Here is a 22,750-nt window from a genome sequence, read left to right on the forward strand (position 1 = left end):
CAAGGAGGTGGAGCTCAGTCCCCTCCCACTCCTTCTTTGAGTGTGGGCTGTGCATAGTGACTTCTTTCTGAAGAGTACAGTACAGAAAGCAGGAAAGAAGAGTAGCTTTACAGTGGAGAAACCTGACAAATACTACCTCAACCGGGTGATCAAGGTCAACATCAGCAGTGGTAAGTCACGTTGATAGTATGTACCTTGATATTTGTGATGAGAAGGATACTCTACCTCTCTGGTCGTTCACTTAAAACGACATTACCTCAGTCTAACCATGAGAGAAAAAATCAGACAAATCCTAGTCGAAGGATATTCTACAAAATATCTGAGCAGTACTCCTTAAATCTGCCAAGGTCATCAAAAATGAGCAAAGTCTGGCCGGGCGCAGTGGCTCACGCCTGTAATCCCAGCACTTTGGGAGGCCGAGGCAGGCGGATCACAAGGTCAGGAGATTGAGACCATCCTGGCTAACACGGTGAAACCCTGTCTCTACTAAAAATACAAAAAAAAAAAAAAATTAGCCAGGAGTGGTGGCGGGCGCCTGTAGTCCCAGCTGCTTGGGAGGCTGAGGCAGGAGAATGGCGTGAACCCGGGAGGTGGAGCTTGCAGTGAGCTGAGATTGAGCCACTGCACTCCAGCCTGGGTGACAGACCGAGATGCTGTCTCAAAAAAAAAAAAAAAAAATGAGCAAAGTCTAAGAAACTGTCACAGTCATGAGGAGACTAAAGGGATTGGATGACTAAACGCCATGTGGTATCCTGGATAAGATCCTGGAACAGAAAAAGGACATTAGGTTAAAAACTAAGAAAATCTGAATAAAGTTAGGATTTTTATTAATTTTTTAACAATTAGCTAGAAACCTGGAGATAATAGCAGGGGTCTTTTGTGCCATCAAAAAAGGAGGGGCTTTGACTTATCCTTTAAGAGATACATTATTGAAGAATGTATTGAATGTATTGAATTGTATTGAAGAATGTATTGAAGATACATTATTGAAGAATGTATTGAATTGTATTGAAGAATGTATTGAAGATACATTATTGAAGAATGACACGTTACATAACTGGCATTAGTGATGATAGGAAGCAAAATGGGGAAAAGGCTGCCGGAGAAGTCTATTGTGTAGGTCACAGACTGGTGGAAGGAAATGGAGAGGAAGGTCTTGTTGCAGGAATGTTTAAAGGGTACATGAAAGAAGCCTTTGATAAGCAACAAAGGGCAAATCAAATCTGTAACATACAATTCCTGTGAAAAGAAATTGAACTGGTTAAGTGTCTAGAACAGTGTCTGGCATACAATAGGCAAGCATTAAGTTATAGCTGTTTCTTCTCAAAATGATTCCATTCTGTGAATAGTTCTTTTGCTCCTAGCTTAGCTAGTTCACCCTTCTAAGCATTTGAGACACAGAGGTGGGCAGTGGCATCAAGAATCTCATTATTAGAGCATTGGCTGTAGGGCATAATGAGTCAAGTCCATGGTTATTTTTACTCCTCTAACCCCTGCAGCTGCTGCTATCACTGCTGCTGCCACCACAGACACATGCACACACACACACATGCATGCACACATACCCTTGTAAAATGTACTAGACCTTTTCACACTCCTCACTCCTCCCAATTTGTAAGCTGTCCTGTAGGAAATGTGCTTCCACCAAGCTGAAAAATTTAACTTGGTAGTCCCTCTTAGCCCACGTCACAGTCTACATAGCATAAGGAGGGCTATTGCTGGCCTGCCTGACCCATGCAAAGAGTGAAAGGCCAGATATCTTGATGGGTATATGGATGTTCTAATAGGACATTTAAAGATATTCACCTCTTTCCTTTTTTTGAAATAATTCTTGGCAGAGAAGGCAAGATCCTTTGGATCTTTGTGATCAACCCATTTTTTTCTCTCTAGTTTCATCCAGTCTACTGATTTCTCTGACTTGAAATGCATTATCTTAGAGTCTTGTGAGTTTTGTAGCAACTTATTGCTACAAAAACATTATGCCAGGTTCTGTCTCTTCCTTTTCTCTGTATTACCCAGTTGCTTCAAATGCCTTAGCTTTGTTGCTAATTGAAGACTGTGTTTCATGGTTGCTTTAGTTGTTAGCCAGTACAGCTTTTAAAAATGAAATGTTCAGATATTTCAGCAAGATGATGTTAACTGCAAACTATTACTTGATGCCAAAGTCCTGTTGGCAATGTCTCTGGTAAGTGTCCAACCATGGCAGCTGCCTGTTATTTTCATAAATCTCTGAGAGCAGCATTCTAGTGCTATTCTGCTTGCATATTTGCTAAGTTACTTATTTTTTTCTCCTGACATAGTTTACCTTACCTTCTTACAGAAATCTCATGTATGGTGTGGTGAAGCTCATGAAGATTATGGGACAGCTCTCAGATAAATTTTACTACACAGATTGTCTCTTTTTTGGAGCAATCATCTCTGCCACTGACCCAGGTATTTGGCTTTGCGTATTTGTCTTTATTATTATGGTATTCCATTATTTAAATCTTAAAAAGTTGAGAGCAATCATTAACTTTTGTTGCAGTAGGGAGAATGTAGTATTTATTTGCATGGCATGGTGGTGGAAGAAGTGACCAATAGGTGGGTCTAACAGACTTAGATGGCTTTCCTTTTTCTTTTTCCTTTTTTGAGACGGGATCTCACTCTGTTGCCCAAGCTGGAGTGCAGTGGTGCAATCACAGCTCACTGCAGCCTTGACCTCCTGGGCTCAAGCAATCCTCCTGCCTCAGCCTCCCAAGCAGTGGGACTACAGTTAGATGGCTTTTCTAAGAAGGGCATGCAATTTCCTTTTTTATTATTAATTTTTTTGTTGTTGTAAAAATGCCTGACATAAAATTTACTATCTTAACAATTTCTTTTTTTTGAAACAGAGTCTTGCTCTGTTGCCCAGGCTGGAGTGCAGTGACACGATCTTGACTCACTGCAAACTCCACCTCCCATATTCACGCCATTCTCCTGCCTCAGCCTCCTGAGTAGCTGGGACTACAGGTGCCTGCCACCACGCCTGGCTAATTTTATTGTATTTTTAGTAGAGATGGGGTTTCACCACGTTAGCCAGGATGGTCTCGATCTCCTAACTTCGTGATCCACCCACCTCGGCCTCCCAAAGTGCTGGGATTACAGGTGTGAGCCACCGTGCCCAGCCTATCTTAACAATTTCTAAGTGTATAGTTCAGTAGCGTTAAGTATACCCACATCATTGTGAAACCAATCCCCAGAACCTTTTCATCTTGCAAAATTGAAATACTGTACCCATTAAACAGCAACTTCCCAGTCCCACTTCCCAGCAGCCCCTGGCAGCTACCTTTGACTTTCTGTCTCTGTGAACTTGACTACTGTAGGTACTTCAACAAATGAAATCATACAGTATTTGTCCTTTTGTGACTGGCTTATTTCACTTAGCATAATGTCCTCAAAGTTCATCCATTTTATAGCATTTGTCATAATTTCCTAACCTTTAAGGCTGAATAATATTCCATTGTATCTGTATAGCATGTTTTTTTTTGTTTTGTTTTGTTTTGTTTTTGAGATGGAGTTTCGCTCTTGTTGCCCAGGCTGGAGTGCAATGGCGCAATCTTGGCTCACCGTAACCTCTGCCTCCGCCTCTACCTCCTCTGCCTCAGCCTCCCGAGTACCTGGGATTATAGGCATGCACCACCAGGCCCGGCTAATTTTTTTTGTATTTTTAGTAGAGACAGGGTTTCTCCATGTTGGTCAGGCTGATCTCAAACTCCCAACCTCAGGTGATCCGCCCACCTCGGCCTCCCAAAGTGCTGGGATTACAGGCGTGAGCCACTGTGCCCGGCTGTATAACATGTTTTGCCTTTCATCTTAGAATGACTAATTTGGTCATAAGTTTTACACTTAGATTTTCTTCTTTCCCAGTGTTGCCCTTTTGCCTTCTTTTATGTAGCATATCATTTGGTTTAAATAATACCTTTTCTTAGTAGAAACACACGTGATTTTCTGTAGTGAATGTAATTTAATTTGTAAACTCCTTTTGTGCAGCGTTCCTGCAGGACTGTGCACTGTGACATGGTTTTCTATTCATCAGTCCCTTGCCTTGTATTTTTCAAGTGTTGGTTGAACCAATTCTTACAAGTGAATTATTACACCCTCCCTTGCAGCTCAAAAACAAACAAAAAAGTTCTCCTTTCCAAGTTGGAACCTATAATTTGATCAGTTTGCATAAAGTAGTTAGAGCTATTCTCTTCCTTAGTGTCAGCTATTGAGTACTTAGGGAAAGAAGTTCTGGAGAATGAGCTGCTCCTGTCCTCACGGTAGAGATAGAAAGGTTTGCTCAATGTCTCCAATGCCCTCTAATATTCTGAACAGTAATAACCTTAAAGACACTAAGATACCCCACTTGACCATGCCCCTTGGGGGTCCTCTCCATCAGTGCTATCTTTCTGTGAAGATAGAGATGTTCTATAATCTGCGAGTCCATTGTGGTAACCAGTAGGCACATGTGGCTTTTGAGCACTTGAAATGTAGGGTAATGCAATAGGGGGACTGATTTTAACTTTTATTTAATGTTAAGTAATTTAAATGTATATAGCCACATGTGGCTAATGGTTACCACATCAAACAGCATAGCTCTAGACAGTTGTGTGGTTCTGAAGAATCTCAATGTTCAAAAAAAAGAAAAAAACAAAACATTGACCTCTCTTACCCTCATATTTTATTACAAACACCCTGAGTAAATTAGTATTGAAGACTTGGCTGTCGAGGCACTCTGGTTTGTGAAAAGGTGGGATTTGGAGTCACAGGCCTTGGGTTTAGTTCTAGCCCTACCAATCACTGATTGGGTGGCCTGGGCACACATTATCCCCTCACATCAGTTTCCTCATCTATAAAGTAGAAATGATGGCACCTATCTCCTAAGGCTATTGTGAAGATGAAATGAAACAACACGTGTAAGGCATTGAGTGTACCATCTCTAAATTATGCTGGTCTGTGTCCACGTCTGACTCAGGCAGAGATTTCTCAGTTTTCCTTATGTTTAAAAAATAAATAAATAACAGATCATCTCTTAACCCAAGCATGTTTCCAAAGAGAACTCTGAAAATCAGCTTTATTATTTTAATCCTGTGCTGTCTGTGACTGTCTCCAGATGTGTGTCTATGGAGGAATAGATCTTCATAAGTCTGAGAAAGGTGTTTAGTCTGTCTGAAAATGTGTTTCTAAGTATACTCATCTATAGTTTTATTACTAAGGTCTTACTAGTACCACTAACAAGTAAAGGGAAGTTAGTTTAACATAAAGATTATTGATATTGTTTCCTGAGCTATCAGTGTTACTTCATTTAATTGGATAGAGAGGCTTACTTCCCTTTAATGTGTCTATGCTATGGTAGAAAATAATGGAAGGCATTACCATGCTACTCCATTTTCACTTGGCCTATAAAGATTGGCACAGTGAGGGTTTTATAGAAATGGAAGTTGTAGAAAATTGAAAGTTTAAACTTATTAAACATCAGGACATTAACTTTAACTGCTTTTTAAATAGAAATCTTCCTGAAATGTAGAATGTTTTTGTAAATTAAAAGTGTTTTACCAGCCTCCTAAAAAATCTGTTGTTTGAAAACTTGGGTCATAAAAGAGATAAAAACTTAAGTGCAGAGTTAAGCATCACAAGACCAGATTGACTTCTAGTGCCTGGTGCATCAAACAAAAATTCTGATATTGGCAGCCTGGGCAACATAGTAGAACTTCATCCCCACAAAAAAATTTTAAAAATTAGCTGGCCATAGTGGTGATTGCCTATAGTTCCAGCTGCTCGGGGGGCTGAGGCAAGACGATTGCTTGAGCCCAGGAGTTTGAGTCTGCGTTGAGCTGTGATCGCACCACTGCACTCCAGCCTGGATGACAGAGCAAGACCCTGTCTTTAAAAAATGAAACAAAAAACTTTATAGTGTTAGGATACAGAGCGGTATTGACTGATATGAAGGAATAAGAATCCTTGTCCCTGATTCCTGTACTTGGCTTGAGACATGAGTCTTTGGTCTTCTGGTCAAAGGTGACATAATATGTGTGGGATAGTGTAGGCTGCACTGTGACAGGGAGCCTTCTCCACTCTGTGGTCATGTGTCATGGCTGCCATGTGCCATCTTTGTGGGCTTTTGTTTTAGACACATCCACAATTAAAGAAAAAAAAACACATTTCCACCCCATGGTGCCTTCCTAGGCAGCCACCAGAGAACACATGCCACTGCACTCCAGCCTAGGTGACAGACACCCTGTCTAAAAAGAAAAGAAAAATAGAAACCTGTGAGTCAGGCTGATTGACTCAAGGAGTACAAAGGTGATGAATTAAAATTGGGGAAATGACATCATGATGGTTCACAGGAAGGGCATGCAATTTCCTTTTTTATTATTAATTTTTTATTGTGGTAAAAATGCCTGACATAAAATTTACTATCTTAACAATTTCTTTTCTTTTCTTTTCTTTTCTTTTTTTTTTTTTTTTTTTGAGATGGAGTCTTGCTCTGTCGCCCAGGCTGGAGTGCATCCTTTGGGACTTGGTTCAAACGTGCCACCTGCCTAGTCACTCTTTCTAGACTCCCTTATCTGCTCCCTCAGCTCTTTGAGTTAGGTCTGTTTTGTACATGTCAGTGCTTGCCACTTTGTACTGAGTGCTCAGAAGTGCTAAGTGCCCTTGAGTACATGGATGAAGTGTCCAAGAAAAGTTAGCTGAATGAACACATTTAGGTCCTTGAGTTTTTCTTTCTTCGTATATCTGCCATTCTTTTGTTTTTCTCACTGCCTGTACCCAGTGATCTTCAGTTAGTTAATTGTGATTTCTCAGTCTGTGTTCAGTTGGAAATAGCTGTGACCCTGCTCACCCTGATTTCAAGGGTCCTGCTGTAGGGAGGAGGGCAGTTTGTTTCATCTCTCCCATTAAAGACCACTTAGCCAGTCTGTCATCCCCATCCCATCGTCTTCCAGTTGTCAGCACCCACATCCTACCCCCGTGGTCAGGCACAGACTTGCTCAGGAGAGGCACAGAAGGGTTCCTGACCTGTTTCGTGAGATAATGAGCAGGGAGAATGAGAAGTTGAAACTTAGATCAGTGCTACGTAAGCGTTTATTGTTATTATTATTAATTATGCTTTTAGGCCAGGTGTGGTATGCGTCTGTGGTCCCATCTACTTGGGAGGCTGAGATGGGGGGAATTGCTTAAGCCTGGGAGTTCCAGGCTACAGTGAGCTATAATCACACCACTGTACCCCAGCCTGGGCAACAGAGCAAGACCCTGTATCAAAAAAATATAAAAATATAAAAATAAAATTTTTAAAAAATGGGCAAAACCAAATGATAGTGTCAGGGAATGTGCATTTGTGTGATTAAATTATAGGGAAAGGCAAGAAAATGATGACTACAAAATTTAGTTTAGTGGTTCCCTTTAGTGAAGGAAGAGGCTTCAGACTGGGATGGGACATATGGGGGACTGACAAAGTTCCATTTCTTGAACAGGGAGGTGGTTACAAGACTGGCTGGCTGATAATAACTCACTAAACTGAACATTTGTTTGGCTTGGTTTTCTAATTGTATCAATTAGTAATGCTTTTGGCTGCAAAGAACAGAAAAACCTGGCTAATCCCTGCTTAAACAAATAGATATTTATCTTGGGTAACAGTACCGGGCTGATGTCCCGGCTTCCACTACAATCATAAAAAATACTATACTCAGTCTTTCTGCTGCACTGTTCTGGGGTTTCAGTCACACATCAGTTGCCCCATGGAGGCAAGATGACTGCGTTGGTGTCTGGCCTCTCTGCCCTCTTCCTGACAGGAAGACGTAATGGAAGGGAAGCTGGGAAAGTGGGTTTTTAGTTTTTGCAGTTGTATGGTAGAAACCATCAAGAGAGAGCGTAGTTGGGTATGAGTGTTGAGAGAGAACACAGCTCTCGTGCATGTATCTAGAGCGGTGGTTCTCAATCGGGCGATATTGCCCCTGCCCCCACTCCCGTCATTATTATTTTAAGCAACACACACACCATATTTCAAAGGCTTGGCACAAAGATGGAATTTATAAAATCTAATTAATCTTTTTTTTGTTTTGAGACGGAGTTTCACTCTTGTTGCCCAGGCTGGAGTGCAATGGTGCAATCTCAGCTCACCACAACCTCTGCCTCGCGGGTTCAAGCGATTCTCCCACCTCAGCCTCTGGAGTAGCTGGGATTACAGGCGCCCGCCACCACGCCCGGCTAATTTTGTATTTTTAGTAGAGACGGGGTTTCTCCATGTTGGTCTGGCTGGTCTCGAACTCCCAACTTCAGGGATCTACCCGCCTCGGCCTCCCAAAGTGCTGGGATTACAGGTGTGAGCCACCGCGCCCGGCCCTTTTTCTTTCTTTCTTTCTTTCTTTTTTTTTTTTTTGAGATGTAGTTTGATTCTTGTTGCCCAGGCTGGAGTGCAATGGCGCGATCTTGGCTCACTGCAACCTCTGCCTCCCGCGTTCAAGTGATTCTCCTGCCTCAGCCTCCCAAGTAGCTGGGGTTACAGGCATATGCCACCAAGCCCAGCTAATTTGTATTTTTAGTAGAGACGGGGCTTCACCGTGTTGGTCAGGCTTGTGTCAAACTCCTGACCTCACGTGATCCATCCGCCTCGGCCTCCCAAAGTGCTGGGATTACAGGCGTGAGCTACCGCGCCTGGCCCTTTTTTTTTTTTTCTTTCTTTTTTTGAGACAGAGTTTCACTCTTGTTGCCCAGGCTGGAGTGCAATGGCGTGATCTTGGCTCACTGCAACCTCCGCCTCCTGGGTTCAAGTGATTCTCCTGCCTCAGCCTCCCAAGTAGCTGGGATTACAGGCGTGTGCCACCATGCCTGGCTAATTTTGCATTTTTAGTAGAGATGGGGTTTCACCATGTTGGTCAGGCTGGTCTCAAACTCCTGACCTCAGGTGATCCGCCTGCCTCAGCCTCCCAAAGTGCTGGAATTACAAGCATGAGCCACCGCCCGACCAAAATCTCATTAATCATTTTTATAATAACTTTGTTATTTTAACCTTGGCTCTATTGAGCCAGAGAAATCAAAGAGATTTCAACCCACTGTTGAAGCCAAATCACATTGATTGTCATTATTTTTTGAAGTTCTGTAACAGATACTTTCAAAGTATGATGGGATCACAGTGGAAAGCATAGTGTTTTCATTTCTGCCACAGATAGACAAGTCTATCTTTGACTCCCTTGCTATCCCTTGAATCACCCAGTCCCACCCAAGATAGGAATTGCCTCTGTAAATCTGTAATCAGTATTTAAGGTCGGTAACCAAAACTAATTTCTGTGCTTTCGGCTCACTTTTCAGTGACTGTGCTGGCAATATTTAATGAATTGCATGCAGACGTGGATCTTTACGCACTTCTTTTTGGAGAGAGCGTCCTAAATGATGCTGTTGCCATTGTACTGTCCTCGTAAGTAGCAGTGTTTCTGCTGGAGAAGAGACACCCCAGTTTCCTCTATGCTTTGGGCTAAATTCAGAGGCTTATCTTAAATGTATTACATATTGAATTGGGTGTTTTTCTAAATGAGATTTATCAGCTTTGTGGATAAAATTACGTTGCTTTGTGTGCCCAGCAGCAATCAGAATGCTGACGCCAGCGTAACATGGTGGCTGCAGATTAAATTAAATGAATTTACCCTGAGCAATGCTGGCTGCAGATTAAATTAAATGAATTTACCCTGGCCAATGCTTGACAAAATGTAGATAGACCTATGTTTGTCGATATTTTCAGGTACCATAGTGTAAAACCTGTGCAGTCTTTTAAAACTGTCTCTTGTTTTTAAACTTTAGGTCTATTGTTGCCTACCAGCCAGCGGGACTGAACACTCATGCCTTTGATGCTGCTGCCTTTTTTAAGTCAGTTGGCATTTTTCTAGGTATATTTAGTGGCTCTTTTACTATGGGAGCTGTGACTGGTGTTGTGACTGCTCTAATATCCTTTTTGTAGTTTCAGCTCGGGCCTGGGTATGCGTGTGTGGCATTACACTTTCAAAAAGAAAGTTCTCAGCTGTTCTTTCAAATTGGAATCTTACATTGAGTGTTCCACTGGGGTGTGATGGCTCCTGAAATATGTCACTTTGGTGAAGCATGACGGTTGGGTCCCTAGCTGAGAGTCTGAGAAAATGTTTAGGAATGCAACCCTAGACTTCGCTCTGTCTTCACCTTTGCTTTTTCTCTCCCTTTCTTGTGATCCAGTTGGAGCATCAGTTTCAGAGGGATAAAAATTGCTGAGGAGGCAGGAGGAGACTGGGAATTAGGGACTACTGGCCGGGAAGTACTTTAGCCCCAGCTAGCTGGTGCCACCTGCTGTTCCAGGCCACATGGTGTTATGTGGTGATAGCTAGTTAGTGGCCTTCTGTAAGCAAAGGATAGCCCAGTATTTAAACAAACTAAAAAAACAACGTGTGAAAAGAGCAGGCATCCCTTCCATAGATGTGCTGAGTCCTGCATCATATCCTCTTTGGTGGGCATTACTATGTAATTTAAACCACATCATTCCAACATGTAATCGATATGGAAAAAAATAACAAAATTATGATAAAAATAATTAATGAGATTTTATACATTCAATCTTTGTTCCAAGCCTTTGAAATATGGTATGTGTGCCGGGCGTGGCGGCTCACACCTGTAATCCCAGCACTTTGGGAGGCCGAAGTGGGCAGATCACCTGAGGTCAGGAGTTCGAGACCAGCTTGGCCAACATCATGAAACCCTGTCTCTACTAAAAATACAAAAATTAGGCGGGTTTGGTGGTGCGTGCCTGTAATCCCTGCTAATCGGGAGGCTGAGGCAGGAGAATCACTTGAACCTGGGAAGTAGAGATTGCAGTGAGCCGAGACCGTGCCATTGCACTCCAGCTTGGGCGACAGAGTGAAATGCTATCAAAAAAAAAAAAAGAAAGAAAAAAAAGAAAGAAAGAAGAAAGAAAGAAATACAGTGTGTGTGTTGCTCTTACAACACATCTCAATTTGGACTAGCCACGTTGTAAGTGTTCAGCTACCGCATTGGATAGCGCAGATTTAAATTGCTTTCTTCACAAGGGCCCTTTTGATGCCTTGGAGACGTATATTGCTCAGTGAAATCCCTCATGAGATGCTTCTATGCTGGCCGTGTGTCGAATGGCACTGTTACAAGAAGGATCTCTGGTCCCAAAAGGTGACACCAGCAGCTGGTTGCTGCCTCAAGAATTATGTATTTCTTTCTTTCCTGTGCCTTCCTTAGGCACCTGTTGTGGACTCAGGTGGCCTCGGTGGTGCACAGGGGTCAGGGTCTCACAGGCCTTGTCTTCACAGCCCTGCTGGAACCAACCCAACAAGCCAACCTGATGTCATGACCGTGCCTCTCAGAACCATGGCCATTCAAGGAGCACAGAAAACTAGTTGCCAGTTTCTCTAGAAAGCTGAATTTTTAAAAGAACAGCCTTATTGAGATATAATTTATATACCATACAAGTCACCCATTTAAATTTAATGGCTTTTGGTATATTACATGATAATTTTTTTTTTTGACGGAGTCTCGCTCTGTCACCCAGGCTGGAGTGCAGTGGCGCAATCTCGGCTCACTGCAACCTCTGCCTGCCAGGTTCAGTTGATTCTCAACCTCCTGAATAGCTGGGATTACAGATGCGTGTGACCACACCCGGCTAATTTTTGTATTTTTAGTAGAGACGGGGTTTCAGTATGTTGGCCAGACTAGTTTCGAACTCCTGACCTCAGGTGATCCACCTGCCTCGGGTCCCAAAGTGCTAGGATTACAGGCATGAGCCACCACGCCTGGCCTACATGATTAATTTTTTAAAATTGTGGTAAAATATAGCTAACGATATTTGTCATTTAACCATTTTGAAGTGTACAATTCCACATTCACAATGTCATGTAGCCATCCCCCTGTCTACTTTCAGAATTTTTTCATCATCCCAAACAGAAGCTCTGTACCCATTAAACAATATCTCCCTGTTTCTTCCTCCCTCCAGCCCCTACAAAACTTGCGTTCCACTGGAAAGCTTAATTTGTGTTACTTAAGAAATCTCCAGCAGCTTTAGAGCCTCCAAAAAAAAAAAAGGTTGAAGGGAAAGGCTAGCCCTTTGGGGAGGGGTCCTGGGCTAGTGGAGTATGGTTCTTGGTGGCTCTGATACATGTACCTGGAGACAGGGTCCTTGACAGAATGCCAACGTGACTAAGTTTACCAAACTGCACTGCTTCCCCCTGCTGGAGACGGCACTGTTCTTCCTCATGTCCTGGAGCACGTTTCTCTTGGCAGAAGCCTGCGGATTTACAGGTAGGTTTTTTCTACTCTTGGACCACCCTTCCCCTCACTGTAGTGGGGCCTGTGGGAACTTGAAGGAAGGGAAGAATTCTTAGATAGCAGCTGCATGGAGTTTAACTGTTCAGCAAATGTCCGTATGAAGGATTGCTGAGCAAGGCTATTGTTCTGTCTTAAATGGATTGTTTACTTTCCAAAAAGCTAGACTTTTTTTAATTTTATTTTTTTAGAGACAGGGTCTTGCTGTGTCACCCAGGCTGGAGTGCAGCAGCACAATCATAGCTCATTGTAACCTCAAACTCCTAGGCTCAAGGGATCTTCCCCCTTCACCCTCCCAAGTAGCTGAGACTACAGGCACGTACCACACCCAGCTAACTTTTTTATTTTTTGTAGAGATGGAGTTTGCTATGTTGTCCAGGCTGGTCTCAAACTCCTGACCTTAAGTGATCCTCCTACCTCAGCCTCCCAAAGCACTGGGATTACAGGCATGAGCCACCATGCCCAGCCTGAAAAAGTAGATTTTAATGATAAAGTTTATCATTCCAAAGTCAATTACATTTTTGAGTACTCATTCTAACTATAAGTAGATGTTAAGGTGCAAAGAATCTATTAAAATTTTCTTTGTATATTTCCCTTGATTGCTATGTTATTTTACAAACAGTAGCAATAACAAGCAAAATATGTGTCCTTTAAAGGGTGATTTTGCATCTGCTCAGGTGAATATGAACACGGTTTTTCATTGTTGTGTCTCTGGGCTATTTAATCATTGTTTTTCAATATCACATTTTTATGGTGTCAGTTTCATGTAGTATTAGTGTGGTGAAACGTGGTTTTACTTCCTCACATTCTTTCATTTTTAAAAAAATCATTGAATTTTTCCGTTAGAAAATTCAAGTACAGTTCTGTACATAATCCAGGTACTTAGGATGTACTTTTATCACCCTTTCAAAATACTGTAGCAAATCTTTATATGCAGCATTACAACATGCCCCACTTCCTTACAATTTAAGTTATCTGTAAATGTGTAGGCAAAGTCCCAGGTGTGTCAGTTGTCTTGCACAACAAAATGGTTACCATTAACCAGAAATATAGAAGATCGGGGCTTGGGTAAATGGAATGGTACTCTTGATCTATTTTGTCTGAAGCCGTAGACTGTGAAAAAATATAGGCCAGGCACAGTGGCGCCTAGAGGAGGCAAGAGATACCCTTAAAACTGGAACAAGGAGGGGATGTTGAGGTACTTGGCTTTGAAGGAAGGCAGGGTTGGGAGACAGAAAGGTTGATATGAGAGGTGAGGGGTTGTAGGAGTGTTCAGTAGTAATAGGAAACTTTTTTTTTCTTTTTTTCTTTTCTTTTCTTTTCTTTTTTGAGAAAAGATTGCGCTCTGTCGCCCAGGCTGGAGTGCAGAGACGTGATCATTGCTCACTGCAGCCTCGACCTCCCAGGTTCAAGCGATCCTCTCACCTCAGCCTCCCGAGTAGCTGGGCCACAGCCCCACGCCACCACATCCGGCTAATTTTTTGTATTTTTGGTAGAGATGGGGTTTTACCATGTTTCCCAGGCTGGTCTCAAACTCCTGGGTTCAAGCGATCTGCTTGCCTTGGCCTCCTGCAGTGCTGGGATTACAGGTGTGAGCCACTGCGCCTGACCCAGCAATAGGAAAGTTTCAAAAATATTCAGGAAGTTGGATATGCTAGGCTTGCCTACCTTAACTTTTTGTTCCAGCAGGGTTTTTTTTTCCCTGCCTCTTTTTTTTTCCATTGATTTTTTTGGGGGGTGTTTTAACAGGTGTTGTAGCTGTCCTGTTCTGTGGAATCACACAAGCTCATTACACCTACAACAATCTGTCGGTGGAATCAAGAAGTCGAACCAAGCAGGTGAGAGAGAGGCTTGGTACTCACGAGTTGCTTGTTAACACAGGGAAGGGGGAACTGCAGGGTTTAAAGCTTCCTTTTCCCTTCTCTGTGCAGCTCTTTGAGGTGTTACATTTCCTGGCAGAGAACTTCATCTTCTCCTACATGGGCCTGGCACTGTTTACCTTCCAGAAGCATGTTTTCAGCCCCATTTTCATCATTGGAGCTTTTGTATCCTTTTCTTGTTCCACCATTTTCTACATGCAGAGACGACCACGGTTGGAGAAGCTATAGTAATAATAGTCATAATAATAATATAAAATAACAATAATATAATAATATAAACTATCATGAAATAATAATTACTATTTCTGTTTTGGGTAGGTGACTAAGTCCATGCTAGTTCACAGGGTTTTTATGATGAAAAAAAGAAGGCTTAAGTGGCATTTCATAACGCTAAATGTATTTGACTTAAAGGACTGCATGTATTCCAAGATCATCCTTTCTGCCTTTTCTATGTAAGATGGCCTTTCTGTTAAACTGGTGCTCGGCAGGTGATAGTTTGTTTTGTAAAACGCCCTTCTTGGTGAATCTAAAAGTCAGCAACCATGTCAGTCTCCAGTGTTATTTTTGACAATTCATTGCTGTATGAATTCCAATCCAGGAGGTTCCCTGATTTGGATGACCCAAAGGTTCTGTTCCTCTTGCTCGTGACTACGTCCGCAGTATGGGCAGCTCTTCCTCACACTGCCCAGGGTTGCTTGCAGGCAGTGACCCTACTTTTTCTCAAGCTTCCCTGCTGCTGCAGATCATGGTGGAAAAGACTCTTTCTCCCCACCCCCCCACCAAAAAAAAAAAAAGGAGAAGGAAAAAGAAAAATGAGGGGAAGAAAAGATAAAATAGAAAAATACTTGGTTCCTTGGTCTGGGTCCATTGTAAATGCAGTTTCTGGAAAATAGACATAGTTTGGGGGATTGGCTTCTCTCATGTGCCTAGCAGTGGATGGACAGCTGAGGGTTTTGCTCACTTGGCCTCAGATACTATGTTTTTATTAAAGCGAACTTTTCTGGGGCTTGATTTCAAGATACTGAGCACAGTCCCCTATTGCTGGACATTCACATTTGCCTTTTCTGAGGCCTCATGATTATCCTTAGATTTTGGAATGCTGGCAAAAAAGGAGTGTTTTTCTCTTCTGGGCTTAATTTATTCTGCAGGAATGACTGACACTTACCAAGCTGCTGGACAGTGACAGTGGCCTAATGCAATGCTGGAATCCTTCTAGTGTGAGAACCTCCTACGCTTAAACCGGTGGCTCATTTCTTGGATTTCCATGCTTACCAGACTAATAGCTAAAAATCTGCAAGATCAGTGTTTTTATTCTTTTTTGAGAAAGACCTTGCATGTTGTTTTGATTTGTATTCCTAGCATGACACCCTGTGAGAGATAGTGAGAGCACGGCCCTGTTTACAGATGAGGGCCTGGCAGAGGCCAAGCGGGGTCCTCTGCAGATCCTAACTGCTGCTTACCACTTAAGGACTTTTGTTTCTCTTCTGGGATAGAATGTACTTTATAAGCATTACCTGGTTCTTTCTGCTTAAAACAAAACAAAGAAAACGGAAGAAAAACAGGCAGTGCTTTACCCTGCAGGAGATGGAGAAGATAGTTCCGCCCTGGCTTCTGTCTGAAACAGCTGCAGCTCCTGCAGCTGGTGTTTTGCCAAAACGGAAGCTCCCTGTTCCTCTGGCTCCCACAGGGGTTCCCTTCTCTGACCAGGGGAGTGTGCAGCTCTCTCAGTTGGGCACTATTCTAAACTCAGCAAGTGACAAAGGACCAGTTTCCCTGAATTCTTTGGTTTCCATAGCAGAGTTCCTTTTTCCATACTCCTTTTCCATTTCTTACATCTCCAAAAGACATTTTAGCTACTTAGGTAGAGAAATAGCTCCCTGGGTTCATTCCTATGAGTGATCTGAATGTCTTTTAGTGTTGTGAATATTTTAAGTTTCCCCACCTCTTATTGGCAGGCTCTTCCTGGCCATTAAAGTCTCTGATGTTTACTTGCAAATGAAGCCTGCAAGCGCTTATCCAGGAAGCTTTTTCTTTATAGTTTGACTGCAGGATCAGCAATTTTTTTCTTCTAGTGCCTTTTCTTTTAGTAGAGCCCAACACACACTGTTTGCTTCCCTCAACTGCTCTCTCCTGCCGTGGTACTTTAGCTTATTTCTGGACTCCTTTTTAGATTAGATAGATAGATAGATAGACAGACAGATATTAGTTGAATTAAATCAAGAAGTTACAACAGTATGTTTAACAAGCTAGAAGTTATCTCTATGAATCAGGAGGTGGGGAAGCTTGGCCAAATTAGTCCCATTTTGTTGCTGAGAAGCTTGTCTAGGGGGAAACTAGACAGCCAGGCTTCTTTGGGCAGCTCTCTGGACTATAACGAGGTGTCACAGCACTCCTAAAATTCTCTGCTCAGCCGGAGGTTGTGTGGAATGCCCTTCTGGAAACTGTTGGGCCCTTAACCTCCTACCTTGTGGTCAGGTTGCCATCTTCCTGGGCAGAGCCGCGCACATCTACCCGCTCTCCTTCTTCCTCAACTTGGGCAGAAGGCATAAGATTGGCTGGAATTTTCAACACATGATGATGTTTTCAGGTAAAAAGGCGTAAGTGTAAAGAAAATGAGTTTTATTCAGCAGGTAACAAGAATATGATTAAAATATTGATAAGGTTCATAAAAAGACAAGCATTCAAGTCTCTGGTCCGTTTGTATCCCCTGCAGTGAGAAATAGAGAGATGTACATGTTCAATTGAGTTAGTGTTGATTTTGCAAACCGTACTACCAAATGTGAACATTCTCCCCTAAAATATTTGCGTTTCTATTTCATCACTACCACTCAAGGGACCTGGAGATATGGTGTTTAAAGTGCTTGATTGTTTTCTAGAAGATCTTCATAACCCTTAAGCTTCCTGAAGGGTGCCAGGTCTAGAATTAGAAGGAAAAGAGCTCCTGATGAGAAAGACCACTGGCCAAGTCACTCAACACCTTCCAGCCGCAGTATCCTCCCTTGCAAAATAATGAAATTGAACTAATTAGCTGAGGTCCCCCAGCTCTAACTTTCTGTGGAGCAAAAGAAATAAAATACACTCATGTAAGCAAGGGGGACCCAACACTGGAATTTAATAACTGTGATCATCCTGCTTAATTGACACTGTCTCCCACATGCCCCCCTTTTCCCTGTAAAGCTGAGAAGTCTGGAGAAGCCACTGAGGGGACAAAGGACAATAAAGAAAGCTGTGGAAGCAGAGTAAGGAGAGAGCAACTGGCATGAGTGGATGATGCAGTGAGGGTGGTAAAGCATCAGCTTTATGTAAACGAGACCCAAGTTAGAGCATTTCTGCAGAACAGAAGGAGGAGAAGTTAGTTGCAAAAGGCTACTGTGACCCTTAAAGGCACCTCTGTCCTTTAAGACAGAGAGTGAGTTTCAGCCACCTTTACTGCCATGCAGTAGTTCTTGGGAGGCTCACAGAGTCGTACTAAAATCAAACCAACAGGCACTGCTCAGTAAAGCAGTCATTTTATCTCATGCTAGCTTGCCTGTGAACTTAGATACAGGTACAGTCCTCTAAGATGATTTCCTTTTACTCTGACAAACATTGATTGAGCATCCTCTTTTCATAAGCCACAGCTCTAGATTGTGGAGCATGCAAAGACCAGCCTCCTTTATGGAGCTCACAGTCCGCTACGGGGAGGCAGGTACACAAAGAGTTAATTTTCTTCCAAGAGAGGTTGGTGAATTGCACAAAAGAGGTCTGAAAGAAATGTGGACAGGAAGAGAATGGCTCAGGGCCATCTTCACAAAGGGAGTGGCCTTTTAGCTAGGCTTGGAAGAATGGAATTTCAGGAGGCAGCAGTTTGGGAAGGCAGAAAAGCGTTAGCATGCCTGGCTCATTTAGGGAAGGGCAGCAGTCTGGTTTAAATGTCAGATACATGGAGTAATGCAGAAAGAGGGTGAGGTTGACCACCACTGCCGCCTACCAGCTGTTGCTGATCTGGCATGGCAAAAGTGCCTGGAACCTGGAGAACTGCTTCAGCGGCTGGGAGGACACCGCCCTGAGCCCGGGAGCCACAAGGAGGCGAAGTGTGGTGGACAGGCACTGCAAGATGCTGGCTATAAGTTCAACATCTACTTCACATCAGTGCAGAAGAGAGCGATCTGGACCCTCTGGACAGTGCCAGATGCCACTGACCTGATGTGGCTGCCCATAGTGAGGACTTGGCATCTTAATGAGTGGCACTCTGGTGGTCTGACCAACCTCTGTAAAGCAGAAACTGCTGCCAAGCATGGTAAAGATCTGGAGGCGCTCCTGTGATGTCCCACTACCTCTCATAGAGCCCAATCATCCCTTCTATAGCAGTATCAGTAAAGATCGCAGGTATGTAGACCTCATTGAAGATCAGCTACCCTCTTGTGAGGGTCTGAAGGACACTTCTGCCAGAGTTCTGCCCCTTTGGAATGAAGAAATAATTCCCCAGATTAAGGAGGGGAAATGGGTACTGATTACAGCCCATGGCAACAGCCTCCCCAGCATTGTCAAGCATCTGGAGGGTCTCTCTGCAGAGCAGAACCTGCTGACTGCTATTCCTGTTATCTATGAATTGGACAAGAACTTGAAGCCCATCAGGCGCGTGCAGTTCCTGGGGGATGAAGAGACCGTACGTAAAGCCATGGAGGCTGTGGCTGCCCAGGACAAAGAAAAGAGGGGTAAAGGCCAGCGGACAGACTACTTTCGCTGGGAACACCCTCCCTGCCCGTCCCTTCCTCTGCCCCTCCCCACTGCACATGTCACACTGACCACATCTGTAGGCATCTGAAGTTGTAGCTGCAGATGGGTACCAGTGGCTCCCATTTTTCATTTCAGCCATTTTTCTCCTACACCCACTGTCTTCACACAATCTAGTCAAGGTAGCATCTCCAGGGAGGGCACTGATTCTCAGTCCAAGCCCAGGGAAAACTCCCCTTATCCAAAAGAGTTGAGAGGTAGTGACTTGGGTTTTTACCAGGGCTTTGTGTACTAAGGACCTGCTTGAGTAGGAGATAGGGAGGAACCATGCTAAGGCATGGCCAATGAGGAGAAGCAAGAGAGCCTGTTTGCCCCCAGGAGCCAGTCCTGTGTTCTTCTGTAGTCAGGCCACTACCTGGAGGGCTCTAGTCATTCCAGTGGAAGATGAATGTAACCTGCATGGTGATGTAAAAAAAAAAAAACAAAAAACAAAAACAAAAAACAAAACAGTTTCCTCCCTGACCTCAGAGGGGCTGGCTCTACTTGATGAGTGGGATCAATCCTGAATTAAGTTTCTGTTGCATTTATTTTACAAAAAAAAGTATATAAATAATACAAAACAAAAGTCCTTGTGGAGTTTCTAGTGGCAGTTGAAATAATCCCACATGTGATCATCAGAAAATAAACCATTCCTTATACCAATATGGCATAAGCTCCTTGACTTGTAAGGGGTAGGAGTGCCTCCTGCTGTGTATTTTAGAATCCCTGCCCCACCTCGTTTCATGGCAGTGAAATGCCTCTTGATCATGTCCAAGTGTGTCTTTCACTGCCTGTTTTCTGAATCACGTTTTAGTTACTTGGCCCTGCCACATGGGCCCAGTACTCATTTTGAGCATAACTGTACTAAATCTTTTTTCCAAATCAGTATAAGAAAGGAATGATATGCAAAAAAAAAAAAAAAAAAAAAAAAAAAAAAAAAAAAAAAAAAGGAGTGGGGAAAGAAGGTGAGGTTGGAAAGGAGAATTGTATCTAAACTCATAATTTTCACCCTTTAGGTTACATCAGAATTGCCCATTGGGCTTGTTAAAGCACAGATTGCTGGGCCTCACTGTCTGATTCTGGGGATATGGAGTGGGCTCTTCTAACATTTCTGAGCTGCCGCTGCTGCTGGTTTGAAAACCACACTTTGAGAACCACCACTGTAGAGTGGAGACCTCAGAGAAGCTCCAGTGCTGTGCCAAAGAATTTGAGCTTCACTCAAGAGCAGCAAGGAGACATTCAGAGCTTGGTGAAGAGGACGGTGATAAGCTTCTATGTACATATTAGGAATATGCCAGTGGACAAGAGGAAGATTAGTTGGAGCTAACCCTGTCATCTAGGTCAACTTAAATATGCTCATTGGCTTCTGTACTAAAAAGCTGAGAACTGCACAGTGCTGTTTAATGATATCTCCAGTAAAAAATATTTTATGCTGGGAGAAATCTGCCTATCAAAAGGAACTCATTTGTCAAGGCTATGAAATACCTGAGATTTCACTTTCATATTGCTTACCATGCTTACCTAATGAAATAAAGAAAAATGTATTATATGTGGTCTCTCTCTGATGCCCAAGTTTTCTTTGAGTCAACATCCCTTGAGAGGCTTAAATGTTGACCAGTGACATAGCTGGCTGGCTGTAGGGTGACCTAGATGTGTATAAATATCTAGGACAGATTAATAGAAAACATCAACTTTGTTTTCAGTGTAACTTTTATTGATGTCACTCTTCTTTAGTGAATTGTAGTGAAGTGCTCAGATTACATATATTAATAATTGTGAAATTGCAAAATAGAAAAATATACAAACAGATATAGTAGGCCTAAGTTTTCATTCTCTCGCATGTTATACACACAATCTTGCCCATGGTGAAGAAAAATTAATACTAGGTATGTACTAAAGACTGTAGATTCAGTCTTTTTTTTTTTTTGAGACACAGCCTCGCTCTGTCCTCCAGGCTGGAGTGCAGTGGCACCATCTCAGCTCACCGCAACCTCCGCCTCCAGGATTCAAGTGATTCTCCCACCTCAGCCTCCCAAGTAGCAGGGGACTACAGGCACATGCCATCATGCCTGGCTAATTTTTGTATTTTTGGTAGAGATAGTGTTTCACCATGTTGGCCAGGCTGGTCTCAAACTCCTGATCTCAGGTGATCCACCCACCTTGGCCTCCCAAAATGCTGGGATTATAGGTGTGAGCCACCGCACCCGGCCAGATTCAGTCTTTACTATAAAATAAATTATGAGTGTGATATGGGAAAGGAACAAAAGAGCTTAGAAGGATGAACTCCAAAACATCAAACTGGTGGTATTAATCTTAAAATCCATTAATGCAGATCAGGTACCAGCAAACTGCAACCCCTGGGCCAAATCTGGCCACTGCCTGTCTTCACATAGCCCGTGAGCTAAGAATGTCTTATACAGATGAATATTTGCACTCTATTTGATGATAGACAGCACTGACTTTGAAACAACAGTTAAGCAAAATATCCCCTCCAGAAAGAACTTCCCTCTTTTCATTACTAGACCTGTATTACAACAAAGTGGCCTCAATTATTATTATTGATTTTTGATAATAAACATTTGTGGAAATGTTCGTTTCTTTGATCTAAGTACCCACATAATATTCTTGATTTTGCCTCTTGGCCCACAAAACCTAAAATCTTTAATATCTGGCCAGTTACAGAAAGAGTTGACCACCCCTGATGTAGATTGGGTTATATTTTCACTTCTCTGTGTGGTTTCCCCTTTTGCTAAGGAAATGCTGAACTGTTTTCCACAAATTTGACATACTCATACCTAGCCTGTTTTTTAAGTTTATATTGACTGTGTAGTGCTTGGGTTGTGTTGGGATCACAGTTTTAGCTTATATTATTTTTTACTTATTTATATTTATTTTTACTTCATGTTACTAGCAGGAGAATCATTTAAGTAATAGGAGTGTTATTATTCTGAAAAAGTGCTGTACAAAGCAGTACAATGCTTTTTCATTGTGTTGGGGAGTTTTGCAAAAGACAGCATCAAATAAAAGAAAATCATGCCTTTAAGGTTCTTCTTTCTGAGTAAAACAACTTGGCCCCGAAGTATGAATGAATAGAGTTTATTAGCCCCAAATGGCAGCAGTGGATTTTGAGACAACATTGTCATTTAATCCTTGTAAGTAGATCTTCTTCTTTGGTCCCCGCAGGCCTCAGAGGAGCAATGGCATTTGCGTTGGCCATCCGTGACACGGCATCCTATGCTCGCCAGATGATGTTCACGACCACCCTTCTCATTGTATTCTTCACCGTCTGGATCATTGGAGGAGGCACGACACCCATGTTATCATGGCTTAACATCAGGTTGGTTCGGAACCAAGGCTAATTAAGTATGTCAGTTGTCACTGTTCCTGAGAATGTTCAACACCCTGTGCAGGATGTGCTACTTTAGTTCATGGAAGCCTTTTACAGTCTTTGGTTTTGTTTGTCAGGGGGGATTAACAATTTTTTTAAAAACAATAAGTAAAAGTTTGGAGTATGGGGTTTCCCAGGAGAAAAAATGTAGTCATTAAAAACTTTTGTCAGTGCAAACATACAAAGAATGAGAAGTGCCTGGATCTTGCTAGAACAGTGACGTTAGAGCGAAAATTTAAAAAGTCTTAAAGCTGTGGGAGAGAAAATAGACCAAGAGCCCCTGGCAGAGTCCAGTATTTCATGTTCCTTTGAAATGAAATCCAGATTCTGAAGAATAAGCTCACCAGCCAGAAATAGAGGCAATTAGAGTTTTATTTTAGCATGAAGCTGTATGCTGTCTCTTCTTGCTTGAGTGTACAAA

General features: G+C 42.6%; 2 protein-coding genes and 1 pseudogene across 2 annotated transcripts in view; 2 read left to right on the top strand and 1 right to left on the bottom strand.

The window, feature by feature from the left end:
* Positions 1-22,750, bottom strand: part of CHST7 (carbohydrate sulfotransferase 7) — a 194,258-nt gene that overhangs the window by 102,707 nt on the left and 68,801 nt on the right. The window lies entirely within an intron of this gene.
* The window catches only part of SLC9A7 (solute carrier family 9 member A7), a 148,501-nt gene that overhangs the window by 89,361 nt on the left and 36,390 nt on the right, over positions 1-22,750 (top strand). The window contains exons 5-12 of the mRNA XM_030806702.1: positions 2,321-2,433; positions 9,310-9,415; positions 9,796-9,937; positions 12,177-12,282; positions 14,056-14,144; positions 14,238-14,351; positions 16,662-16,773; positions 22,125-22,278. Of these exons, the coding sequence (XP_030662562.1) occupies positions 2,321-2,433; positions 9,310-9,415; positions 9,796-9,937; positions 12,177-12,282; positions 14,056-14,144; positions 14,238-14,351; positions 16,662-16,773; positions 22,125-22,278 (936 nt within the window). The remainder of the gene's footprint in view (positions 1-2,320; positions 2,434-9,309; positions 9,416-9,795; positions 9,938-12,176; positions 12,283-14,055; positions 14,145-14,237; positions 14,352-16,661; positions 16,774-22,124; positions 22,279-22,750) is intronic.
* LOC115833346 lies at positions 17,457-20,268 on the top strand (annotated as a pseudogene).

Source organism: Nomascus leucogenys, chromosome X, assembly GCF_006542625.1.
Source record: "Nomascus leucogenys isolate Asia chromosome X, Asia_NLE_v1, whole genome shotgun sequence".
Classification (NCBI taxonomy): domain Eukaryota; kingdom Metazoa; phylum Chordata; class Mammalia; order Primates; family Hylobatidae; genus Nomascus; species Nomascus leucogenys.